Genomic DNA, 26,691 nt, shown 5'->3' with positions numbered 1-26,691 from the left:
TACCTTCTTCTAGCTTAATCTTATAGTCGTAAGGGCGATAAGGAGGTAGCTCGTCTACGGCTTTAGTATCGAATACGTAGAGGATATAGTATGCCTAAGGAGGGACCTTCGTAGTAGGGTCGGTAGGTATACGCTTCTTATCGAGCTTCTCGAGGGCGATGTCGATATCGCGGAGAGAGGCGGCGAAGACTTAAGCTTTGGGCTACTTAGTAGTAGTAGTGAAGGTAGCGGCGTTTACCTAGAAGATCTTAGTATACTTAGGACCGCGCTAAGGCGGCGGAGAAGGCGGAGGTACCGGAGGAACTTCTAGAGGGAAGCTAATAGTAAGGGAAGTCCAGTCGATAATAGGTCGGTGTCGTCTAAACTAGGGGAGGCCGAGGATAAACTTCTAATACGGTAGGGACGTAAGGAAGCTAGTAATCGACATACGCTTGCCTCCGAGGGTGATTGACGTGTGTATAACATAAGTAATCTTACTAGTAGTAGTCTCCGTACCGTTAAAGAGTTTAAGGGTACGAGGGTACTTTAGTTCCTAGGGTTCGAGGTTAAGAGAGGTCGCGAGTTTATAGTCTATAAAAGACTCGCCTAGTGCGCTAGTGTCTATAAGAGTAAGATTGGAAGAAGAGAGTTTCTTTAAGCCGATATTTACATTCGTAACAAACGGTTTATAAGCGTAGTCCTTGCCCGTCTCGTCATATAGGTCTAGCTATACTATATTGATCCTTAACTTCCTTCCTCTCTTAACTTTCGGTAAACGTTATTCTTGGTCTTTATCGCGTCGATAAGGAAGACCTAGGCTTTTTCCTACTTAGCGGGAGTAGTAGGAGTAGGCTCGATAGCGCCGATAGCGCCGCGAACCGGGTTACGGGCGTTACGGGTAGCGAGCTACGGACAGTTAGCTACGATATAGCCTAGACCGCCGTAGTAGGTATAGAGTCCGGCCTAGCGACGGCGAAGCTTCTCTTCGGGAGTAAGCTTACCGTTAACGAGGCCCTAGACTCGAGGGACGGCGGCACTAGCGCTAAGATCTATAGCGTTACCTATAGAGACGGGAGGGAGAGCCGTAGGAGCGGCGGCGCCTAGTAGAGTAGCGAAGTGGCTTCCGGGACTACGAGGCTAACGACCTTAAGAACGGGAAGCGAGGAGAGAGGCGGTATGTTTTATATTAGAGTCGAGGCGCTAGTAGGTCTCGACGAGCTTACGGAAGCTTATAGCACCGACGTCCTTGTCCTCGAGGGCTCGAAGAAGCTCTACTAATAAACCACGGCGGAGAGTGCTCTTCTTAGTCTCTTCGTTATAGCCGGTGAACCCGATATCGCGGTTAAAGGCCGCGAGGTACTCGGCGAAGCTCTTGTTCTTCTAGAGGAGGTTGTAGATAGCGTTCTAGGCGGTAGCTCTACGGTCTGGATCACTAAAGGCAGCACGGAGGTCCTATATTAAGGTAAGGACGTCCGGGCAGCCGATAGTCTACGTAGCGTTATCGATATAGTGTTATACCTAAGCCGCGGCGTCTCCCCGAAGGAGGGAGAAGACGTACGTAACTTTGTCCTTCTCTTACGGAAAGTGGTCGGCATTAGCTAATAGCTTAATAGTGAGCTGTGTCTTAAATGCCTTAAACTTGCTCTTATTACCGTCGAACTCGTCTAGGTCGTTAACCTTCTTAGAGAAGTGCTAGCGGCGGTTATTATCGGCGTACGGGGCGAGGTTCTAGAAGGTGTTTATAATACCTTAAAGGTATATTACTTAGTTGTTTGCTTGGTCGACCTACTAGGCGGTCTCGCGGAAAGAGGAGACGGTGCGGTTAATAAGAGCGTAGGCGGTGTCGGGGTTAGCGTTTGCCTAGGTACCGAAGGTAGCGGCGTTCGAGAAGGGGATGTTAGTCTACTTACTAAAGTGGAATAGAGTGCCTTAGTTATCGAGGTTGACACCTCTATCGGTAGCGTAGTCACCTATAAGGATAACTCGAGTAGTTGACGGTTTGTTAGTCTTTTGTAATGTTAGGGCGAGAGCCTAGCCTATAAGATATAAGGGTAAAAGCGAGAATATAGGTGCGAAGTGTAGATACAAAAGGGTATAGTATGATTGCTACACAAAACAAAAGACGAAGGAAGCAAGAGAGGCCTAGGGAAGGCCAGATATTTATACGCGACCCTCGCGAGTACGTGTCCCCGTATTAACAGGGCTAACCCGTACGAAGCCGCGCTTAGTAGCTTTGCTCAAAACCTTATTCCAACCTGCCCTACGTTCCGAGTCTTCTACGTACTTCTTCTAGGGTCTAGCGTAGTCGCGGGTGCTCGCGGGAGTGCCGTAAGTCATATAGTCACGAGCCGAAGTGAATCTGTTAAGGTTTAGTAGAGGGGTGAATTTGGAGGGCTAGGTCCCGTAGTGAATATTACGGGGTATATAATTCTTGGCGCTTATATACTAAGCTAGACTGTCACTTCTTAACGACTTCTAAGCACTCTAAGGCTCTTCTGTCCCTACCTTCTATACTCTCTATAGGGAGACTATAACACTTTATTATACTTATTATCATTAGACATTGTCTCTAGGGATGAGCTATATGAGTCACGTGACTCTTAGGCGGAAAACCCTTTTCTAGTCTTCTTTGCTTTAGAGGTATAAGACTAGGCCTAGTTCTTCTAGAGCGGCAGTATATTAGAGCTAAGTTTCTTTACTATTTTCTTAAGTTCTTCTATAGAGGACTTCTCTCTTAGTGTCCTTCTTAAAGTGGGTAGTAGAGTTCTCTTCTTCTTAATATATGTTATATTCTAGGAAGATAGTAGTTAGGAATAAGATCTAAGGACCTTTCTTACCTTAGGCAAACTAGGGCAGTCCTTAATCAGATGATCCTTCTTATAGAGAAGGTAGGAGAGTAGTCTTACTAGACCTAAGGGCTTGACCTAGGTAGCTACTATACTATACTTGGCCTTAGAGGGATCTAACCTAGCTTCTTGAGCTTTAAGGATCTTTAAGGTCCTTTTATGATCTATCTTTAGCTGAGCTATAATAGTATCCCTAGCTACATAGTAGTAAGGTAGTAGTGAGCTTAAGAGCTAGGTCATCCTTACATTAGCTTTCCTATAATACTGACCCTCTAGGTCAACATTAGCAATCCTTTTTCTAAAAGAAACTAGGTGTGTCTATATAGATCTAATAGTGAACTCTTTACTTATCTTAAAGGTCACAAATTGCTTTATAAGCTTATATATATATAGGTTAGTAGTACCTAGCTATACTTGTTCTAGAGATACACCTACTTCTTAGTAGCTCTTCTAGATTTATATAAGCCCTTAAGCTCAAATTCAACTTCTTCTATAATCCTACTAAGGATACTAAAGTTGTATACTATATTATATCTTGTCTATATTAGCGTATTAAGGATCTCTTTAGTTATAGCCTCTTCTTAGAGTTTCAGAGTCTTGCCCTTAATGTTATTAAAAGACACTTCTATTAGGTCATCAATTGTAAAGAATGCTAATTGGCTCTCTATCTTATATCTCTAAAGGTTAAACTATTCCTTCTAATTGTCCCTCCTAAGAATTAGGATTTTGCCTCCCTCCTCCTCTATCTTCTCTTAGTATAGATCTATAATAAATTGGATGTAATAAAACAAGGTGTGTATGTTCTAAAGTAGTGGCTTAGATCCTACTAAGGCTTCTAGTATAGAATAGGAAAGTTCGTAGGTATAGATACTAAGGCCTGCTTAGTAAAGTAAAGAAGGAGCGGTATAAGGTCTCGGGGCTAGGACATAGGTCTGTCTCTCCTAGCAGAGCTTTAAATGACTTACTTAAAATCCTTCTTAATAGTATCTCGATGCAGTTCTACCTATAGAGTATCTTCAAGGTATTAGCTTTAAGTAAGCCGTATAGAGTCCTTGTCTAGGTTACCTATTACTTAGTATCGAACTAAGCTCCTTAATAGAATAGACGGGGTAGACTTCTAATTCCTAGATGTTTTCTGCTACGATAGTAAGGGATATAAGTAACCTATACTGATATAGGTTGCTCTTATTCCTATATAAACCCGGGCTTATAACCTATTAAATAGGTACGGGTAGATAGTAGCGGAGTAGAGTAAGAGATCAATCTTTAACTGACTAATAGCACGAGCATATAGCAATATATTAGGAACTAATGTGTTGATTATGTTAGATGTCTATCTAAGCTAAAGGGGAGAGAAGGTATCTATCTATAAGCTAAGTCATCGTAGATACCTTAGGCTACTAGATCACTTCCTAATTGTTGACTCCCTTTAAGATACTACATCTTAACAAGACTCTTATCAAGCGCTAATCTCGTAAACAAAAGCGTCTCTAGTACGGCGGGGTCTTAGAGTATAGATTTAGCTCGTTATAAGTAGTCATCGAGTCGTTAAAGGCTATAGAATAGTTAAAGAAGAGTCGTAGGTCAGAGGGTACGAAAGAGGGCTAGCTAAGTAGATAGCGGTATAGTCACTACGGTCGGACTAGCTATAACGTATAAATGTACTAGGAAGACAAAGAGAATAATTCTGAATTAGATAAGAGTATTAAGTTCACTAAGTCTCTATTTAATAGTAGTGAAAACGATGAATAAAGAATGCGAGTTAGTCGTTGTTATAGTCTCCCTATAGAGAGTACAGAAGGTGGGGACAGAAGAGCCTTAGAGTGCTTAGAAGTCGTCAAGAAGTAACAGTCTAGCTTAGTGTGTGAGCGCTAAGAATCATATGCCCCGTAACATTTACTACGGGACCTAGCCCTCCAAATTCACCCCTCTACTAAACCTTGACAGATTCACTTCGGCTCGTGACTATGTGACTTACGGCACTCCCGCGAGTACCCGCGACTACGCTAGACCCTAGAAGAAGTACGTGGAAGACTCGGAACGTAGGGCAGGTTGGAATAAGGTTTTGAGTAAAGCTACTAAGCGCGGCTTCGTACGGGTTAGCCCTATTAATACGGGGACACGTACTCGCGAGGGTCGCGTATAAATATCTGGCCTTCCCTAGGCCTCTCTTGCTTCCTTCGTCTTTTGTTTTGTGTAGCAATCATACTATACCCTTTTGTATCTACACTTCGCACCTATATTCTCGCTTTCACCCTTATATCTTATAGGCTAGGCTCTCGCCCTAACATTACAAAAGACTAACAAACCGTCAACTACTCGAGTCATCCTTATAGGTGACCACGCTACCGATAGAGGTGTTAACCTCGACAACCAAGACACTCTATTCCACTTTAGTAAGTAGACTAATATCCCCTTCTCGAACGCCGCTACCTTCGGTGCCTAGGCAAACGCTAACCCCGACACCGCCTACGCTCTTATTAACCGCACCGTCTCCTCTTTCCGCGAGACCGCCTAGTAGGTCGAGCAAGCAAATAACTAAGCAACATACCTTTAAGGTATTATAAACACCTTCTAGAACCTCGCCCCGCACGCCGACGATAACCGCCGCTAGTACTTCTCTAAGAAGGTTAACGACCTAGACGAGTTCGACGGTAATAAGAGCAAGTTTAAGGCATTTAAGACACAGCTCACTATTAAGCTATTAGCTAATGCCGACCACTTTCCGTAAGAGAAGGACAAAGTTACGTACGTCTTCTCCCTCCTTCGGGGAGACGCCGCGGCTTAGGTATAACACTATATCGATAACGCTACGTAGACTATCGGCTGCCCGGACGTCCTCACCTTAATATAGGACCTCCGTGCTGCCTTTAGTGATCCAGACCGTAGAGCTACCGCCTAGAACGCTATCTACAACCTCCTCTAGAAGAACAAGAGCTTCGCCGAGTACCTCGCGGCCTTTAACCGCGACATCGGGTTCACCGGCTATAACGAAGAGACTAAGAAGAGCACTCTCCGCCGTGGTTTATTAGTAGAGCTTCTTCGAGCCCTCGAGGACAAGGACGTCGGTACTATAAGCTTCCGTAAGCTCGTCGAGACCTACTAGCGCCTCGACTCTAATATAAAACATACCGCCTCTCTCCTCGCTTCCCGTTCTTAAGGTCGTTAGCCTCGTAGTCCCGGAAGCCACTTCGCTACTCTACTAGGCGCCGCCGCTCCTACGGCTCTCCCTCCCGTCTCTATAGGTAACGCTATAGATCTTAGCGCTAGTGCCGCCGTCCCTCGAGTCTAGGGCCTCGTTAACGGTAAGCTCACTCCCGAAGAGAAGCTTCGCCGTCGCTAGGCCGGACTCTATACCTACTACGGCGGTCTAGGCTATATCGTAGCTAACTGTCCGTAGCTCGCTACCCGTAACGCCCGTAACCCGGTTCGCGGCGCTATCGGCGCTATCGAGCCTACTCCTACTACTCCCGCTAAGTAGGAAAAAGCCTAGGTCTTCCTTATCGACGCGATGAAGACTAAGAATAACGTTTACCGAAAGTGAAGAGAGGAAAGAAGTTGAGGATTAATATAGTATAGCTAGACCTATACGACGAGACGGGTAAGGACCACGCTTATAAACCGTTCGTTACGAATGTAAATATCGGCTTAAAGAAACTCTCTTCTTCTAATCTCACTCTTATAGACACTAGCGCACTAGGCGAGTCTTTTATAGACTATAAACTCGCGACCTCTCTTAACCTCGAACCCTAGGAACTAAAGTACCCTCGCACCCTTGAACTCTTTAACGGCACGGAGACTACTACTAGTAAGATTACTTATGTTATATATACGTTAATCACCCTCGGAGGTAAGCGTATGTCGATCACTAGCTTCCTTACGTCCCTACCGTATTAGAAGTTTATCCTCGGCCTCCCCTAGTTTAGACGATACCGACCTATTATCGACTAGACTTCCCTTACTATCAGCTTCCCTCTAGAAGTTCCTCCGGCACCTCCGCCTTCTCCGCCGCCTTAGCGCGGTCCTAAGTATACTAAGATCTTCTAGGTGAACGCCGCTACCTTTACTACTACTACTAAGTAGCCTAAAGCTCAAGTCTTCGCCGCCTCTCTCCGCGATATCGACATCGCCCTCGAGAAGCTCGACAAGAAGCGTACACCTACCGACCCTACTACGAAGGTCCCTCCTTAGGCACACTACATCCTCTACGTATTCGATACTAAAGCCGTAGACGAGCTACCTCCTTATCGCCCTTACGACCACAAGATTAAGCTAGAAGAAGGTATAGAGACACCGTTCGGACCGTTATATTCTATGTCCCGAGAAGAGCTTATCGTCCTTAAGAGATACCTCGAAGAGAACCTAAAGAAGAGGTTCATTCGAGCGAGCCGTTCTAGCGCTAGCAGTCCCGTTATATTCGTTAAGAAGCCCGGCGGTAGTCTACGCTTCTACGTAGACTACCGAGGCTTAAACGCTATTATAAAGAAGAACCGCTACCTAATACCGTTAATTTAGGAGACGCTCGAGCGCCTCTCTAAGGCCAAGTACTTCACTAAGCTCGATGTTATCGCTACGTTTAACAAGTTACGAATAGTAGAAGGACACGAGTATCTTATAGCCTTCCGTACTCGCTACGGGCTGTTCGAGTCGCTCGTTATGCCCTTCGGCGTTTATAACGGGCCTAGTACCTTCTAGAACTTCATTAACGACATCCTTTAGGAGTTCCTCGATCAGTTCTATACTGCCTATATCGACGACATCCTAGTCTATAGCGAGACTAAGGAGGAGCACCGCGAGCACGTCTATAAGGTCCTTTAGAAGCTCGTAGACGCCGGCTTATAGCTCGATATTGATAAGTACGAGTTTAAGAAGACCGAAGTCAAGTTCCTTAGTTTGATCATTACCGTAGACGGCATTAAGATAGACTAAGAGAAGATCGACGCTATCGTCGAATAGGATGCTCCTACGAACGTTAAAGAGGTCTAGGGTTTCCTAGGCTTTACTAACTTCTACCGCCGCTTTATCTACGTATTTTCGGGCGTAGTACGCCCTTTAACGAAGCTTACGCGTAAGGGTGAGAAGTTCGCCTAGACCGACGAATGCTAGGAGGCTTTTGACTTACTTAAAGCGAAGTTTGTTAAGAACCCGCTTCTACGGCACTTCGATTTCGAACTAGAGACCCGTATAGAGACCGACGTATCCGACGGCGTAGTAGGCGGTGTCCTACTATAACGCCGCTCGCCTAAATCCCCCTAGTTACCTATCGCCTTCCTCTCTAAGAAGATGACCGCTACGGAGTGTAACTACGAGATCTACGATAAGGAGCTTCTCGCTATCGTTAAAGCTTTCGAAGAGTAGCGCCCCGAGCTCGAAGGCTCTACTATGCCCGTCTAAGTAAGCTCCGACTATAAGAACCTCGTCTACTTTATAAAGAGCAAGCTACTTAATCGTCGCTAGGCCCGCTAGAGCGAGTTCCTCTCCCGGTTCAACTTCGTGATCTCGTATACGCCCGGTAAGGCTAACTCGATAGCCGACGCCCTTACCCGCCGCCCTAGTGACCCTCTAGTTAATCGAAGAGGGGGCCGGCAAATCGTAGGGCAACAAGTTATTAAAGAGTACAACCTCTCTTCCGAGCTTCGAGAGTACCTATCGAACGGCTAGCCTACGCTCGCCGCTTCCTTTACTACTCTCGTGCTCGCTCCTACCTACCTTAACGAGAGTGACGATGAATCCGAGCCTAAAGAATACGCCTCGGACGCTAAGGACTTGAACGACGATAAAGAGGGCTTAGTAACGACCGACGGCTTATCCGAATTAGACTTTAAGGGGTTTGATAATAAGGAGCAGCCCGAAGGCATTATAGCACGAGTACGAACAGCGTACGATGCCGATATAGACGCCTAAGAGTTAGTTCAGGCCCTTGAATCTAGCGCGAGGACATTCCCGGGCTTCTCGCTGTCCGAGTACGAGCTCTAGAGAGGTGTCGTCTACTTCCGTAAGAAGCTTTACGTACCGTAGCCCGAAGGCTCTAATATCCGAGCTAAGATTCTTTAAATCATCTACGACTCCGCCTCTAGGGGTCACCTAGGCGTAGCTAAGACCTACAAGCTCCTCGCTAGGTATTACTAGTGGCCGTATTCCTAGAAGGACGTCCGCCGCTACGTACTAAACTACGCTACTTACCGAAGAGCTAAAGCTAACCGCTACCGTCCCTACGGTCTCTTATACCCTCTCCCGGCTCCTAATCGTCCGTAGAAGCATATTACTATAGACTTTATTACCGATCTTCCTTACGGTAAGACCTTTAGCGGCGTAAAAGCAAAGGCCCTTCTAGTGATCGTGGACCGTTACTCTAAGGACCGGTATATAATCCCGTACTAGAGTATAACCGTAAAGGAGACTACTCGCTTATTCTACGAATTCGTCTAGCGCTTTTAAGGCCTCCCGGATAGCATCACCTCTAATAGAGGCACCTAGTTCATCTCGTACTTCTAGAAGCGTCTATATACTATCCTAGGCATCAAGTATAACCTCTCGACCAGTTTTTAGCTACAGACCGACGGCTAGACCGAAATTACGAACGCTATCCTCGAGTAGGTCCTTCGTTACTTCGTCGACTACTACTAGAAGGATTGGCCTTAGTATATCCCTACGGTAGAGTTCGCTACTCGTAACTAGGACTCGGAGACTACTAGCTACTCTCCCTTCTATACTACGAGAGGTTACTACCCTCGTATAGGCATAGAACTAGAAGAACCTCTCCCGCCTACCGAAGACGTAAACGAGTAAGTAGTAGACGAGTTCGCTACTATGCTCTTATAGATCTATAAAGAAGTTCACGACGAGATAGTGTACGTATAAGCAATCTACGAGGATTAAGCTAATCGTCGTCGCTAGCTAGCTCCCGACTACTAAGTAGGCGATATAGTCTACCTTAACTCTAAGAACATTAAGACAGACCGCCCCTCTAAGAAGCTAAACTAGAAGAACCTAGGTCCTTTTAAGATTACCGAGCGTATTAGTTCATACGCCTACCGTCTAGCTCTTCCTACGAACATAAAGATCTACGACGTCTTCTATCCCGTACGCCTTCGGCCGTCGGCTAAGGACCTATTCCCGAACCAAAACTAAGACATACTAGGTCCTCCCGATAAAGTAGAAGTCGACGAGCCTATTAACCTACCTTCTAACGACTATGCCGTCCGCAAGATCCGGGGAATCCGCGTAGAGCCTAACGACGTTAAAGGACTACCGCCGATCAAGTATAAAGTCGAATAGCAAGGTTGCCCTAAGTAGGATACCTTATAGGAACCTATCTAATATATCATCTTTAATCGTCAAGCAATCGAAGAATACTACGCCCGCGTAGACGGCCTAGAAGTTAATATCGGCAGGCTCTTCGAATCTAAGCTCTTCGACGGGGCTTACTAATAGTATATCGACTATAACATTAGGCCTAGGCCTAGTACTAAAGCTGAACATCCTCGATATATAGAACTACTACGGCTTCGTAGGAACTTAGCTTTGTTCGGGGGGGCTACTGTTATAGTCTCCCTATAGAGAGTACAGAAGGTAGGGACAGAAGAGCCTTAGAGTGCTCAGAAGTCGTTAAGAAGTGACAGTCTAGCTTAGTGTATAAGCGCTAAGAATTATATACCCCGTAACATTCACTACGGGACCTAGCCCTCCAAATTCACCCCTCTACTAAACCTTAACAGATTCACTTCGGCTCGTGACTATATGACTCACGGCACTCCCGCGAGCACCCGCGACTACGCTAGACCCTAGAAGAAGTACGTAGAAGACTCGGAACGTAGGGCAGGTTAGAATAAGGTTTTGAGCAAAGCTACTAAGCGCGGCTTCGCACGGGTTAGCCCTATTAATGCGGGGACACGCACTCGCGAGGGTCGCGTATAAATATCTGGCCTTCCCTAGGCCTCTCTTACTTCCTTCGTCTTTTGTTTTATGTAGCAATTATACTATACCCTTTTGTATCTACACTTCGTACCTACATTCTCGCTTTTACCCTTATATCTTATAGGCCAGGCTCTCGCCCTAACAGTCGTACTAAGATAAAATTCCTAGCTCACTAGTGTTTCTAGCTTACTAGTACTTTACGTTATAGCTATAACTCCTACTATAGTATACTTAATATTACAAAACTCAAATTATCGATAGATCTATATTAGTTCTATATTTCTAGAAATTTGTATTCTCGTATCTAGCTATACTACGAAGTTATATCTTATTTTCTGAAATTTTTTAGAAAACTCGCGATTCAGCGGACCGGGAAAGCCGAGTGCACCAGGTGTTTATGCTAGCGTTCTAGCAGCGCGGACCGAGCGGCAAAGCCGCTCCTCAAGTGCCATCGCGGATTGGTCGTACGAGATAGGTAGCAGCACCTTTGGCTTGCTGTTACTGAATCTCCGCAAGCAACTCTGGATACCATCTCTCACCAACATCTGGATGGCTCTTGATGCGGTTCATCAACGTTGCCTCGCCCAGATGGTTCCAACGACCCTTCACGAAGGTGAACTCGACATCGTCGCGACGCCCATCTTGCTGATCGAGGATTTCCTTTCGTAGTGCTCTCACACGATCTGGCACTTCCATGGATTCGAAGCGAGCATCATAAGAGACGCCCTGAAAGAATGGAATGGAGAAGCGCGCGCCCTTTCCAGCTTCTGGTGATAATACGCGGTGTGTGGTCGATGCGCATACGCCACCGGTAAGAGCCTCGAGACCTTGCCCTATAGCTACGACGAGCGTGCCTGGAATTGGAGGACCTTGCGTTGAAGGTCAGCACAATACTTTGCCATTGTTGGCGAATTGCAACTTACAATCGATCCACTCTCCCTGGGTGTTCTGCGCTTGCAGCCCTCTGTGATTACTGGCTTGCAGTAGATACGATGAAAGCATGGAATCCTTATGAGGACCCACCCCTTGACCAACACCGTCACCGTTGTCAGGATACTTCACAATTTTGAGCTTATGCTGCTGGCCCTTGTCGAAGAAGTTGTCGAACGCTGTCGCCGGCAGCTCAATGGCCTCTGCTATCAGGCTTGTGAAGAAGAGACTGATGTCACTCATCCTTCGCATATAGTCTTCGAACACTCTACGAAATTCCGGCAGATACTTCTCGCTCGGCCATTGGTTTGGTCCAAATAAGTGGTAGTAAAGAGGATCTTGCTCCGTACGCTCTGCGTGAGGCGTTCCAAGATCAAGCTGTTCTCGCCAGTCTGCTTTGCGTGCTGTGACCTCATTCCCGAGACGTGAGTAACCGAGAAAGCTGGGCTTGTGCTTCATCTCTACGGCAAGCTTCTCTTCTTCAGGTAAGTCGAAGAACTTGATGCCTACAAAAGTATGTCAGCTATGTTTTTTAGGCGTATGATTGTACCTGGCCATTTTATTTGGTGGAGAGGGTGGAGGACAGGATGCGCAGAGCACAACTTTGTCTTTCATTCACTCACCTTCCTCGCAGACTTTGTCATAGAACTGTTGATCAATGCCAGTGTTCTTGATGTACAGGAAGCCTACAGTCAGCAGCGCTTCGCGCAGCTGCTTCAAGAATTCTGGCTTTGTCTCTTCTGATCTTGCCAGCGACAGATCCAGAATCGGTATCTCCTTGAACACTGCCATGATGCCTTTCGTGTCCCGTGTCTGCTACTCCAACGTTCTGCAATACCGCTTCCTCTTTCGATCGCTCGTAATCCTTGCTCTTGCTGTTGTCCACCCCGCACCTGTCTCTAACTTGTCAAGTCACCAGATTGTACGACAGAAACGCTGCCAAAGTCGTCGCTTTCACAAAAGACAATGCAAATAATATGGCGAAGAAGATGGGTTCCATAGTGTTCACTTCAGTAATGTCCCAACACTACGCCGTCTCGCCGATAGAGCAAGCAGTTTTCCCGAGACTAATATCTCGCCATCGGCATGAAGTATCGCGGGGTAGCTGACGTTGACTGATGCGCTGTCGGCCTCACATGATCTTGCACGACACAGTCTTCTCGACCATTCATCAAGAACCTTGGAAGTGAGGCGACATCACATGCTCTCGTCGACATGTGCATCACGTGCGTTCTCGACAAACATCACACGCGCCGGATACGTGCGGAGGGAAACAACCAGGAGGCGGTGTTGTTGACAGCAAGCCACATCGTGCAGGAACTGAAGTGAAGCAACCCATGTCGACCTCTGCAGCCACCAGCAGGCATCATCATCTCAGAGATATGCACGAACGGGCCATCCGCCGCTGACCTGGTCGCACTGCTTAGCAGTGCAGGATCAAGATAGTAGCGTAAAGATGCGAGGTAAGGATAACAACCTACTCGTCACGGCTGTGGCGACGGCGCGAGACGATGCGTCGGGGGCAAGTCATGATGCCTGGACTTATGTTCGTACCAGCCGGTCAAGTATCGAGAGAGCGCAACGAGAAGCCGCAATGGGTTCTCCACACGGCAGCGCAGGAAGTACCCGGCAGTTGGGATGCTCAAGATTGACATGGGAGCGTAGACTATGTTGCCGCTCGATGTGGGACACTCACGTAGGTCTCACGATGCGACGATGTGCCGGACATTTTGAGCAACCGAGGAATTTGCCACGAAAGGCTCCATTGACCTTGATGCGTCAACCCGACAGGATCAGACGTTGAAGTGATACACTGCACGCATTGGGCTAATTCGAGCCTGCATTGGCAATCACCAAAGCCTTCTCCACACGAGAGCACAACAGATCTGGGATCATACGTTGAGAATGAGCGGAGAGGTTGGAGTACACTGTTTCGGCGATACGTGCAATCCTGAACAACCACTGTACCTGCCTTCCTGGTCTTTCAGCCAAAGCATGGCATTGAAAGAGGACGGCATATGCGGACCTGGAGTGGTTGCTTTCCGACACCCTGGAAGCGATGATCTTGTGCCGATCTGGTACTCGCTGTGCCAGCACATCCTCCATCCCGTCGCCAGCAGTACTGGCATCCCTGGCTTCCAGCAACAAAATGTAGCATCCCCTTCCCATCGCCCAGTGACATCCGCCCTTCACGGCATGTCACAATGTGTCACATTATCCGGTGTGCAGGTTAGCGAGGTCGATCACTGCGCGAAGCGGACACTGCCTTTTTTCACAACACAGCCCGGAACTATGCCGAGTCCCAGTCTCCTCCTTGTTCTCAAAGTATCTGTACGCCCGGGGATGCATTGACGAGCTTTGCGAAGAAGCTATGATGCCGTGTGATGCTCGATGTCTCGGGGGAGAACAGCGCATCGTCGCGCTGTTGTAAAGTTAGAGCGCAATCATACTGAAGCAATAGCGAAAGCTACTACCCGATGGATAAGCAGCACAGCACTATATCGATCCATAACAGCCGTTGATTTTCTGCTCCGACTAGCGCTGCCGCTGCGGCATGCCGAGAACTCGTATACCGAGATGCTTATTAGATAGATAGATTTGTCATTCCCCTGTTCTAGGACCCTACTCGGCCTATGCAGGTATATATCTATTGTTATGTACAAAGGGAAACCCGAATAGGTGAAAACCCTTCCCGCCCCCGACTTCTCCTTGTCTAGATTAGCTTTCCCTCTGAACGTGCGTAGTCTATGTCACTACCCCGTTAGCCCCCGCTCCTAGCCAGTCTCGTCGCGCTACGCCGTGTCCTCTCTTCCTACACTGCTCCTACTAGGCGGTACTGTTCTAGCCAGCCCTTCTCTAGTATCTAGTTCGTAATGCGCCGTAGGTCCTTAACGTTATTAAGAAGTGCCCTAATCGTCCGGTTCCTCGCCTTTACTATCTACTCCCCCCTTCCTAGCGACCACCTCGGGTAGACGAGGAGTACGTACCGTACATTCTAGGAGTAATAGCCGCAGGGGCAGCTAGTATTCGTGTATTCTAGAACCTTCCTCTATAATAGGTACCCCTAGAGGCCGATATGTTCGCTTCGTAGTTAGGTTACTATACTACTCTATACCCTCGTAAGGCGGTAGTAGATAAGCTTCGGGGGGTGCTTGACCGCGGATTTCGTAGCTAACTATTCCTTAGGTTGTCCCGCTAGCTAAGGGCGTCTACTATGCCCTACAACCTAGTTGTTCTACCTTTCCTTCTATAGTTGCTCTATAAACAATTTCTTACCCTCCTATTATATTACTAGCTATTCGTCCCTTACCCGGTAGTCCGGCTCGTTTCCGGGTCGAATATCCTTATACGCTAGTACTAATTTGTAGGCCCTTACGACTGTACTAGCGATAACCTTCTATACTAGGTACTATACCGACTTGCCTAAGTAGGAGGTCCGTAGTCCCTAGATATATAGGTCGATCAGCGGTATAGCGGTCTCGTACTTAAGTATCCTTATTAGTATCGACTTATATACCCCGGTAACCTTCCTTCGGTATTAGTTTTGGATCTTTACTAACGGCGCGACGAGTCCCTTTAATAGGCAGGCCCTCTCGCCTAAGGACTATACTTAGCTACTATAGGTAAGGACTAGCCGTATAATAGCCGTATATAGAAGTCGTAACTACTAAAAGTCCGCCCCCTATATAGACGTAGTAAGCCTCTAGTATAATGCTATATTCTATTTAGCTTTCCGTAATATTACCTATACGTACTTCCTCTACCGTAGCGCCGGGTCTACCTATAGTCCGAAGATCCTAAGCTAATTTACCGGGTTAGTCGTATACCCCTATATCTAGATAGAAGTATATATATTATAGAACCGTAGCCGGCGCGTAAAGTATATTAGATTATACTTTTCTAGGGCAAACCGAGCCCTATACCTCCTAGCCTAGTCTTTGTAGATCTTGTACTTCTCTTCTAGTAGCCTATAGTTCTCCTTAGTCGAGGAAGACTACGCTAGGATGTTCGTGTCGTCTACGAAGCCGCTCGTAGCGGTGTTCTAGGATTCTAGGGCTAGGAGTAGCGTTGCTATAAAGAAGAGGAATAGGATAGGTACTAGCGTTAAGCCTTACGGGATTCTAGTATAGACTACTTAAAATAGGCTTTTATACTAACCGACTAGGATCGACGTGCTACGGTTTTAGAGGTAGGACCGCACGAAGTTAATAAGCTACTTAGGGAGTCCTTTCGACCTTAGGATATAGAGTAGCCGCGGGTATAACACGTAGTTGAAGGCTCCCGATATGTCTAGACTAAGTAAGGATGCTACCTTGTCCCTATTCCTATACTAGATAGCCTTTATCTAAGAGGTAATAAGTTCTATCGCGGATAGCGTCGACCGCTATAGGCGCGTACCTATCTAGGTGTCCGGGAGTAGGGAGTACTCCTCTACCGCCTCGGAGAGTCTCGTTATAACTAGCTTCTTAAGCGCCTTCCTAAGAGTATTAAGGAGCGTAATTCGGCGGTACGACTTTACCTACGTATAGTCTTCCTTCTACGGCTTACGTAGGACTACTATCGTCGATTGTTTAAATACCGTTAGGTAGTATCCGGTCTATAGGTAGGCGTTAAAGATCGCTACGACTACTAGGGCTAGTTGATCTCTATACTTCTTTAGTAGTTCGTTTAGGATCCTATCCGGCCCCGGGGCTTTCTTCGCCGGTAACTTCCTAAGTATAGCGGTAATATCTCCCTCGGACACATTCTATTAGACCGCTATACTAGGGGCTAGGGGAGTAGAGCTGTTTATGTCGCTTAGATTAGCCTCGACTAGGGGCGGGAAGAACTTACTAGCTAGTAGACGCGCCTTAGCCTCGGGGTCGCTAACTAGGCTACTAGGCGATTATAGCGCTAGGATAGAGAAGGAGGGGCCCTATATAGGGTCCTATCGGGCCCATTTCGCTAGCTTCTATATCCTCGCTAGCTTGTCGGCGATTTCTTCTACTATAGCTCTCTAGCCGACTGCTTTCTCCCTCCGTATCGTAGCTTTCTTCTATTAGTATGCCTCCCTATATACGTTCTAGGCCTCCTCGCTATAGCTGCTCGTCTATACCCGGCGGGCTCTCCTTACTTCTCTTACCGTCGTAGTGCACTTCGGTGTCTAGTATAGTTTAGACTATGTCGTTAGTTAGGTAAGCGGAACGTAGAGTAAGGTCGCTTTTCCTATTTCGTCTATTAACCCTTAGACTACCTCGTCTATCTCGTCTTTACTATTGTATTACTACTACGCGATCTAGACTAGCCTCTCGGAGTCGTCGAGGTATACCTAGATATTAGCCTAGAGGGCCTTTCCCTAGTTTAGCTTAGGGGTTCTCGCTAGTATATATTGTATCTATATCGTAATAGAGGTCCTAACTAGTATATAGTCTAACGACGCCTCGAGTTTATGTTCGATCCTATAGTAGGTTACTATATAGTAGTAGCTATCCGAGATCTAGGAGAGGTCGATCGTACCTTAGAGTCCCCCTCTCTTCTAGGTGCCCAGGTCCTTCGGGGTATTAAGGGTAATTACGTTGCTCGCTATCAAGTCGATTACTTCGTCGGCTATAGGGTGCGGCTATATAAGGCTTTCCTAGGAAGGGTAGTATATATTAAAGTCTCCTACTACGATATAGTAGCCTTGTCTCTTAAGCGTACTATCTAGGTATCTATAGACCCTAAGGTCGCGGCTAGACCTCGAGGCTAGCGGTTATATATATATGTTATATATCTAAGTACTACCTACGTAGAGGGAGGTAATATCTCCCCGCCTTCTTCGTCTACGTAGTATACTACCTCCTATTCGGATTCTAGTATATCCTTACTAATATAGAAGCACGTACGGGGTCTACCGTCGCTTCGTAGGCATGTCGTGTAGCCTAGTAACTTATAGGTCGTTAGTCTCTTATAGTGCGGGTTCATCTATAGCTCCTAGATTACTAGGACGTAGTAGACGTACGGGTCCGCCTCGTATAGGAAATAGTTCTATACTATATCCTTGCTATAGTTAACGTTATACTAGATAATGCTAAGCGTGTCGAGGCTAGTCATCGTGATCGACAATTATTTCCTCTATAATGTCCTATGTCCTATTACCTAGCGCGTCCTAGTCTACGCGTATCGGTTATATACTAAAGGGGAGCCGGGCCTAGTTAGATTTCCTCGCTATAACTAGTAGAGTACGTGGCCTCCCGTACGTACTAGGTTATATATCCTTTATATTATTCTCGGCCCTAGGGCGCTTATGCCCGACCGCCGCTAGTTAGTTCCGGTATAGGCTAGCCTTACGGTCGCCGTAGAATCTTAGGGCGACGGTTCTGTTTATAATTGCCTTGTTTTTCGCTAGTTTCCGCTACGGGCATTCCGCGCTATACGATAGGTAGTGCCCCGGACAGTTCGCGTACCGCCTCGTAGCCGATATACAGTCCCTAGATATATAGTCTCCTATATAGTTCGAGTAGGCCTACTTGTTTATATACGTATAGGTTTGGTGTCTATACTGTTAGCATTTGAAGCATTAGAGGACACGGAAGGATAAGGAGTGCTTTTCTACTATCTTAAGGCTATATTGCTAGATCAGGCCTTGTTCTATTGCTAGATCCGCCGCTTTCGCGTCTTATAGCTATACTATTAGCGCCGAGGCCTTCTTGCCTTCTAGCCATTTCCTATAGAGCCAAGTCGCCTTCTGGATTATAGAGTTAAGAGTGACCGGGTTGTCCTCCTAGAGAGCACGTAGGTGACCTTGGTTGGTTAGGTCGAACTCTTTAGGCATGTCGTGGACCAGGATCGTGAATTGCTTCGTTAAGACCTTCGCTAATACCGCGACCTTGGATGCCTACTGTGGCTATGCCTCTAGGTGCCTCCTAGCAGTAGCAGAGCTAGTATAGATCTGTAGAGTGCCGTTAGACTGTTGGTTCACTGCGACCACCCCTGGTTGATTGATTCGCTAGGCGAGCTCCTTATTCGATAGCTTCGCCACTTCGGCCTAGTCTTCCTTTACTGCAATACGGATTGTAACTGCATCGTGCGTTGGGCGGGGGCCTGGTGTCGAAGCCGCGACCGATGCCCAGCTATAGGGGTGTTGACTCCGGGTGGCCTTGTTAATCGCCTGAGACGTCGTCCTCATTTCTTGTTGCCCTCGGTCATACGACAGTACTAGCGCCGTGCGCAGCTGAGTGATCATCACCTGTAGAGACCGGTATGCGAGCTGATCGTTAGTCTCCATGCTTTTTGCGTCCTCTATGAGTTGCTGCCAGTTGTCTTGGGGGAGCTTCGCCTGTGGAGCCGTAGGCGCCGGTGGTGCCGTAGCCTGGGCTACCATTGCCTAGGAGTTGCCCAATGTAGCTAGGCACCTCCGCGGCGTTTGGGGCTGTGGAGCTGAAGAAACAGGGTGAAGAGAACTTCAAGCTGTCCAACTTGAATGAGGTAGAACTCCCTCAATTCTAGGGGCAGTAGCCTGCTTTGTAGATCGTTGGAATGGCCTTGATAAGGGCTTTCGATTGTGTCGTGTTTAGCGATGGCGCCGACTAGTCGCGATTCGTTCAGCGATAGAACTTGTACGTAATCCGAGATGCTTATTAGTGAAGTCCTGCATTACATTGCGACTGCAGACTTCACAAGCCATCCTGGTCTTCATCGTCGCTGTCGTTGTCTAGGCCGAACTTGCTCAATGTAGGTGTGAAGCTGCTGTCCAACGAATCGATCAACGTGATGTCGGCAGCAGTGGTCGTCCGTTTGGGTCGCTTGATCCGTGCTCCGGGCAGAAAGCTTCTAGCCATGGCCGCGTACGACGACAGGGAGAGCCCACTGCTTCGCGCTCGTGGTGTACTTTCTCCGCTTGTTGAAGGCGGACTTCTCACGTGCCACCTCTGATACCCTTGCCGGAGGTGCGATATAAGCCGACTGTCGACAGCAGCCATAGCGTCGGGTCTCACCTTGCCCGAGTACCGGTCAACGATGACTGCGCTTTTCTCGAGTGCTTCCTTGGGAGACTGGTCGGCAGAAGAATTACTGACTGGCATTCCAAGGAGCTCACCAGCTTTGCGATCAAGACTGCCCATTACTGATGTGAACGCTGCTGCGATGGAGGCCGACAGCGCTTTCACCGGCGACCACATGCTCGAGTCGACCATGTCGCTTTGAATTGCGCAGTCGGTGCCAGCACTGTCGGCGGAGTGAGTCAAGTCGGGCATGGTCGTCGACATTGTTTGCAGTCACTTCGTTGGGTGACACCCAGTCGTCAGGCAGTTTGAATTCGGCAGGACGGGGCGCTCGGATTTTCAGACATGGTGTACTTTTGTTTGCTACTGCAACTCGAGTACTTGTTGCGCAGCTTTAGCAAACCGTGCAAGTAGTGAATGTGTTGTGTGGTTGTTGTGGCCACGCGCAATCGCGCACAATTTGCCGCGTGTGAAGTGCAAGGATGTTCGCGTGAGGGCGTTTGGTGGATTCACTTCACATCCGGCCCCAAACACTCCACCAACAACGAACTTCAGTCAACTCTTCGTCATTGCCACTTGACCAGTCATCGAGTCCGACTTCCTCACCTTGGTCTATGATTGTGAGTCCTATGGCTGTCATGCGAGTACGCAGATCCTGGCGCTCAGCTACATATGCCTCGCGCAGCGGCAATTCAACCACCACTCGAGCATCTTCATCATGGCTCAGGTGATACTCGATGGCTTGAACGAGAAAGCGAGGGTGCTCGGGACTGTAGATGGGGTCTGCAACAAGAATCAAGGGAAATGTTCCTGCATGGCCACTGTGAACGCCTTCCAGCGTGAACGACCTTGGTGAAGTCCAGTCCAACACGGCGACATCAGCCCTTGCTCCACGAAGTGTCAGAGATGATGCATTCGCCTGCACGTTGCGCTCTAAATTCTCTACAATCTCAGGCAGATCAGTCAGAATCACGTGTCGAGCAAAGACCGCAGCTGCGGCGAGGCCAACCATTCCTGTTCCGGCACCCAGTTCGAGTATGATGGCATCGTGCTGTAGTGACGGCAAGACTTCCCGCAACAGGCCCAGGCGTTTGGCCAGCAAATAGGAAGAAGCCCATGTCTTGAGACCCAGATTGTCGGAAGTGAGAGCTGGTTCGTGCAGAGTCAGTTCGAGGTTGTTTTCAGGATCGAGGATCTGTATGGCGTCTGCTTCTGAAGACGGGTTCCTGCTGATAGATTGCTCGAGAGGCGATGGAGGCTGCACGGCAATGACAAAGGTCCGAGTTATCGCACCCATTGCTGACCTGCCGCTTCGCTCGCTCAGACGTTGAGATGCGGCTTCCCATATTTGCTCTTTCTGGTTGTCATCCTCGATCCACGCTAGTCGGGACGATATGATCCTCGTCAAGTACGGCGCAACGCCCTCGCTCTTGATTCTTCGCTTGACGCTGTGAGGTGTAGTGGTGCCACTGCGCGATGATCGCGGGGTGCCGCTCTGGGGCGTCGTGTCCCAACTGCTCGGTTCTGAGGAGAGGTGTGCTAGCGTGTTTAGCAGAGTCGGGGCAGAAGGCTTTGTGTACAGCTGCGGGAGATCGAGGACTGTCCAAGGATAATGATCAGCAAGCCGACTCCGCGACAATCAGATTGCGATGGCATGCATACGCACCATCTAAAGCCTCCTCATGCGGCTGCTGCAGGTTGGCAAGACCTAGATCGTCAGCCGTGAGCCGCACAGCTTTCTGTTCCGTATGTTCACGCATTGCATATGCCATGCATCGATGCCCAAGGCTACCGTGAAACAGTATGCGGGGACGGCATGTGGTATATATTGCTGCTGCAGTGCGGGTCGGGCGGTGTCTTCTGCTGCAGCAAGAAGAGGTGTTCCTTCTCGCAAGACAAGAAGGTGGAAGAGTGTTCCCTCTCGCTAACAGTCTTTGGGAAGTGCGTCGGGCCGAACAGCGACAGGCCCGTGGGCCGAGAGCTTAATCACCGTGCTCAGATCGGAGTGCATTCAGTGCAACGAGCGATCCAGCAGAACAACCTCTTTCAGATAGTGCCGAATGGGGACGGGACGCCATGCACGCTATGCAGCATGGCTTGGTCGACAAGCGGTGCCCGTCACGTGTGCATGGCACAAATGGCTCGATAGCGCAGCACTGGTGGAAGGTCTCGGGACGACTGCTTCGACCTCGTTCCTGATAGTTACATCAACGATTTCGTCCACGGCCGGCATCATTCCAGTGTGGCCTTGAAGCCTTCGTACGCGGCCGTCAGGTCGAAGTGGAGATCACGAGCTTGCTCCGGCGAAAGCTCTTCGGCGGCACGCATCTGGTTCAAAGTTATCAACCATTGCACAATCTTGCCCTTGTTGTCGAAGTCGCGGTCAGTGACCTTGTTGACAGCTTGGATTGCTTCGACCAGCAAAGGATGGAGAGTGTCTTTGGACAAGATGTTCATCTTGACAGCATCAAACAGCGTGATGAAGCTTTCTGACGCTGACACCAAGGCACTTGCGTTCGCAGCGCTGGGTCCGTTGATCGAAGCATTTTGTGAGTTCGACGTCCGCTGCGATGCGTTGCGTGTGGGCACGCTTTCGACAGTGGCCGGAAGACCTATCTTCAGTCGCTCGGTCGCCTTGGGCACCTCAAGCTGGAACCATGTCAGCCACGACAGACGACTTCTCTCGGATGAGCGATACATACGTCCCACTCGGCCTTGAAGCTCTCCAGGTCTCCAAAAGCAGCTTGCACGCTCTCGTCGGCAAGGTTGCTCTTGTACTGCCTCAGCAGTCGATCGCATGTCTCCGTGTACTCGGACTCCTTGATGCTGTCCCTCAAATAGGCCTTCTCCAGTGCATCGAGGGTGACGATAATGCTGTAGATCTCGGCGAGAGATTCGTAGAGATCGCGTTCAGCGGCAGTGTCGGCGAGCTTGACTTCCTGGAGCCATACTTAGCACGCTGCACAGTGAGGCTGCTGCTAGGTGGGCAGTACTTCGTCTAGGTTGATGGTCGCGGTGAGGTTGCTCGATGGAGTGTAGCTGTAGGGCGTCGGCGCATAGGCCAGCTGCTGTGCATACATTGTGAATGATAACAGCAGAGGGCTACGAGCCGGGGAAGTGTTGGTTCTGTATCGTGTGCCTCTGTCTCCCGTCTCAGCTCGACCTCCGCGTCGAATCGGAACACGCTAGAGCGGTCCCACAAAAAAGTCAACCCGAGACTTCTGCTGGAGGCATCTTCCGCATGAACACACATCGTCAATGTCGCATTGCATATAGCCATTGTTCACGATGGCACAGACAAAGGCGACCAAGAAATTCGAGAAGAACCATCTGAAGGACACGGTCGAGCGACGCAAAGGGTTGAAGAAAATCAAGCAAAAGCAGCAGCTCAAGGCCAAGAAGAAGGCGAGAAGGGCAGAGGAGGAAGGCAGAGATGGCAGCGGCAACGATGCGGATGAGGCCGCAGCCAACAAGAAAGAGGTCGCTAAGGACGCGCTCAAGGATATGAGTGTGGATGACTTTTTCCAGGGCGGATTTGAAGTGCCAGAACTGCCGAAGAAGAAGGGCAGCAAGCGGAAACGCGATCGAGAGGATGCCGAGGAATCCGACTCAGATGTCTCGTTCGAGCAACAGCCTGTGCAGGCAGATAGCGACGGGGCGTCAGATTCAGAGGACGAAGACCAGGACTTCAAGGCGCAATTGGATGCGCTCGCGGAGAAGGACCCTGAGTTCCACAAGATGCTACAGCAGGACGAGCCCGAAGTGTTTGACGATCTGGACGGCCTCGAAGTAAGCGACGATGACGATGACGAGCCGAAGCGAAAGAAGAGACGCAGCGACGATTCGGACGACGAGATGGATGGCGACAAAGAGCTGGGCATGGCAACAGTCAAAAAGTGGAGGAAGAATCTGGTTGAGCAACATTCGTTACGGGCTGCGAAAGAGGTCGTGATTGCGTTCCGCTCTGCAGCACAAGGTGCATCTGCAGAATCCGAGGACAAGGAGTTCAAGTACTCGGTCTCGGATCCGGATGTCTACCACCAGCTGCTCACTACCGCGCTCAAACACATTCCAGAGGTCTTCGAACACCACCTCCCAGTCCAGGAGAACAAGAATGGCAAAGTGCATGTTCCGACGGAGTCGAAGAAGTTCAAGACAGTCGGACCTCTGCTGCGCTCTCAAATTGCGGGCATCCTACACCTGCTAGATCATCTCTCTGATCCTGCGACTCTGCGGCTGACCCTGGTATCTCTGTTACCACTACTACCATATCTACTCTCGTTCAAAAAGCTGGTCCGAGATGTAGCTCGAGCCGTCACCACTGTGTGGTCCTCCCATTCGAACACGGAAGCGACGCGAATCGCTGCTTTCCTGGCAATGCGTCGTCTTGTGGTCGTCGGAGATGCAGGCATTCGGGAGGGCGTCCTGAAGGCTACGTATCAGGCTTTGGTCAAGGGTAGTCGTAACACAACCATGCACACGATTTCGGGCGTCAACCTGATGAAGAACTCGGCCGCTGAGCTATGGGGTCTTGCAGGTGGCGAGGGCGGTGTAGCGTACACTACAGCATTCACGTTCATCAGAAGTCTTGCCATGCATCTGAGGAGCAGCATCACCGACAACTCGAACGAGAGCTACAAAGCTGTCTATAACTGGCAATACGTGCACAGTCTGGACTTCTGGAGTCGAGTATTGGCAGCACACTGTGTGGAAACAGCTTCGCCGCTACGACCTTTGATCTACCCATTGGTCCAGGTAACTCTCGGTGCCCTAAGGTTGATCCCCACGGCGACGTACTTCCCCCTTCGATTCCAGCTGATACGATCACTGCTTCGCGTGAGCTTGGCGACTGGCACATACATTCCGTTGGCTGCGCCTTTGTACGAAGTCCTGAACAGTGCGGAAATGCGCAAAGTGCCAAAGCCCAGCACTCTCAAGCCGTTGGACTTCAACGTGTCGATACGGGCGCAGAAGTCGTATCTCCGCACCCGAACATACCAGGATGGTGTAGCAGAACAAGTACAAGAGCTGCTGTCAGAGTTCTTCGTGATGTGGGCGAAGAACATTGCTTTTCCGGAGCTTGCGCTACCTGTGATAGTAATGCTAAAGCGTTGGCTCAAGGAGGTCAACCAGCGTGGACATGGCAAAAGTGGTAATAAGAACCAGAAAGTCAATGGTATGGTCCAGCTGCTTGTGCAGAAGATAGAAGCGAACTCAAGATGGATTGAGGAGAGAAGAGCAAAGGTCGAATTCGCGCCGAACGACCGAAAGGGTGTGGATGGCTTCCTGGCAGATATCAGCTGGGAAAAGACACCAATAGGTGCGTATGTCGTCGGGCAAAGGAACACGCGAGATGAGAAGGCGAAAGTCGTGGAGGAGGGTCGTAAAGAAGAGGAGAGGAGGCGCAAGAAGGATAAGGACGCGAAGGCCGGTGCGCACGATGATGACTCTGCAAGCGAGAGTGAGCCAGAAGAAGATGACGATGAGTCTCTTGACGACGAGGAGATGCTTGACGGCGAAGACGAGAGCGAAGACAGCGAATAGCTGTAGTCATGCCACAGGGCACAACTGAAAGTCTTGAATGTGCCCAGCACTTCACAAGCACGACATCACTTGAAAGCGGCATAAAGCGCGGCCGCTCACTTCAGGCCGATAAATCCTATGTGATAAATATTCAAACTTGAAGTCCCAAGCTGATCTGTCTTGACAGCTAACAACAGTAGCAGGCTTCAGAACATTCTACCTGTGTACGTTCTCAAGCTTCATTCACTCACAACCAAGCGCTCGACTGGACCCACTGCGGCTCGCGCAGGCTTTTACACGAGACTGATGCTCGTGACATTGAACTACCATCGCCTACATCACTTCTTTACGCAGTCACAACACCAACGAGATCACCAACAGCACCCTCATCCACCTCCGCAGCAGTCTGAGGCACAAGAAGACATGGCTGTTTCTGAGGGCATGACATCCGCTGAGCTCGCAGCTCGAGACACCAAAGCAAAGAAGCAGCTGGACTCACTGAGACAGCGTGTGACACGTAGCGCCCGAGCTATCATCCAGGGGAAGTTCAGATCGGTGGAGAACAAGTATAAGCCGACCGGCGGACCTGCGAGAGAAGACAAGGCGTGGATGGACATGGTGGACGTTGAGGATGTGAGTAACACTCCGGGCATCAACGCTACTTGGTACATCACACGCTAACCAACATAGCGACTTGTCGAACGTGCTACACACGTAGAGACCAACAGGGGCGACCCCAAGACCGCCTATCTAGCCATCGTCGACACCCGCAGAGAGTTCCCTGAACTCGCCAGAAAGGTTCCAGGACCAGTCCGCCCAGAGTCTCTTCGCACCCCCTCGCCACAGCCAGCACCATCAATCCCACCGCCACCGTACCCAGCAGCCAACACCATGATCAATGCCAGCGGCGTCGACACTTCCCAGACTGGCGAGAAGCGCAGACTTCCACCGCAGCCTGCTCCAGGCCAATCTCAGACCAAGAAGGAAGTCATCGACATCGACTCTGACGAAGACAACGATGATCACCGTGATAATGACTACGACCCGGTCGATGACGCTTCCTCCAAGCGCGAGGAGCGTGCCAAAAAGCGTCACCGGAGCGAGAACAAGGACAACTTCGCTAGTAAGATCAGGAAGACGGAGGATGAGGAGGACCTGGAGTATCAGCTGAAGGAGATTCAGATGAAGGCGGACATGCAGAAGTTGGCGGTTGAGAGAAAGCTTGCTGCGATTAGGCGTCAGAAGAAGGAGGACGCTGCTGCTGCTGCTACTGAGGCGAAGTAACGATGTTGTGTGTTCGCGGGAAAAACTGGGTTGGTGGTGAAGCAGAGAATGGCACCGAAGTAGCCATGGTGCTTCAGAGTCTTGCTATATGGTGCGATGCGAGCTCCTCGAGCTGTGAAGTCAAGAGTAGGACGCATTGTGAGTATACTGCGGTACTTCCAAGTATTTCCATGTCCTTGAGTCCGGGTGCTCCTACCCGGACCTGATGAGGTGAAGTGCAGCTGCGCCGATTTAGACTTTCGCATGTGAGT

The 26,691-nt window shown here is 49.1% G+C and overlaps 6 protein-coding genes across 6 annotated transcripts; 2 read left to right on the top strand and 4 right to left on the bottom strand.

Annotated features, from left to right (window-relative positions):
* Positions 1-11,240: 11,240 nt before the first annotated feature.
* On the bottom strand, positions 11,241-12,464 carry CLAFUR5_04561 (2-oxoglutarate-dependent dioxygenase; the record flags this gene model as incomplete). Its single annotated transcript, XM_047903709.1, has 3 exons — positions 11,241-11,611; positions 11,666-12,178; positions 12,296-12,464. The coding sequence occupies 3 exons, from the start codon at positions 12,462-12,464 to the stop codon at positions 11,241-11,243; spliced, it is 1,053 nt and encodes a 350-aa protein (XP_047760138.1).
* Positions 12,465-19,306: 6,842 nt separating this feature from the next.
* Positions 19,307-19,885, bottom strand: CLAFUR5_20183 (uncharacterized protein; the record flags this gene model as incomplete). The annotated part of the gene is made up of 1 exon (XM_059463020.1): positions 19,307-19,885. One exon carries the CDS (start codon positions 19,883-19,885, stop codon positions 19,307-19,309), a length of 579 nt encoding a protein of 192 aa, XP_059318970.1.
* A 262-nt stretch (positions 19,886-20,147) lies between these two features.
* Positions 20,148-21,405, bottom strand: CLAFUR5_04560 (Methyltransferase; the record flags this gene model as incomplete). Its single annotated transcript, XM_047903708.1, has 2 exons — positions 20,148-21,232; positions 21,300-21,405. The coding sequence occupies 2 exons, from the start codon at positions 21,403-21,405 to the stop codon at positions 20,148-20,150; spliced, it is 1,191 nt and encodes a 396-aa protein (XP_047761009.1).
* A 460-nt stretch (positions 21,406-21,865) lies between these two features.
* On the bottom strand, positions 21,866-22,713 carry CLAFUR5_04559 (Vacuolar protein sorting-associated protein 28; the record flags this gene model as incomplete). The annotated part of the gene is made up of 3 exons (XM_047903707.1): positions 21,866-22,282; positions 22,336-22,572; positions 22,627-22,713. The coding sequence occupies 3 exons, from the start codon at positions 22,711-22,713 to the stop codon at positions 21,866-21,868; spliced, it is 741 nt and encodes a 246-aa protein (XP_047760966.1).
* Positions 22,714-22,921: 208 nt separating this feature from the next.
* Positions 22,922-25,177, top strand: CLAFUR5_04558 (Nucleolar complex protein 2; the record flags this gene model as incomplete). The annotated part of the gene is made up of 1 exon (XM_047903706.1): positions 22,922-25,177. One exon carries the CDS (start codon positions 22,922-22,924, stop codon positions 25,175-25,177), a length of 2,256 nt encoding a protein of 751 aa, XP_047760964.1.
* A 285-nt stretch (positions 25,178-25,462) lies between these two features.
* On the top strand, positions 25,463-26,440 carry CLAFUR5_04557 (uncharacterized protein; the record flags this gene model as incomplete). Its single annotated transcript, XM_047903705.1, has 2 exons — positions 25,463-25,789; positions 25,847-26,440. 2 exons carry the CDS (start codon positions 25,463-25,465, stop codon positions 26,438-26,440), a joined length of 921 nt encoding a protein of 306 aa, XP_047760053.1.
* Between the last annotated feature and the right edge of the window lie 251 nt (positions 26,441-26,691).

Source organism: Fulvia fulva, chromosome 4 (genome assembly GCF_020509005.1).
Source record: "Fulvia fulva chromosome 4, complete sequence".
Classification (NCBI taxonomy): domain Eukaryota; kingdom Fungi; phylum Ascomycota; class Dothideomycetes; order Mycosphaerellales; family Mycosphaerellaceae; genus Fulvia; species Fulvia fulva.
Note: the sequence above shows the minus strand (reverse complement) of the source record. Positions and strands in the feature narration are given on the sequence as shown.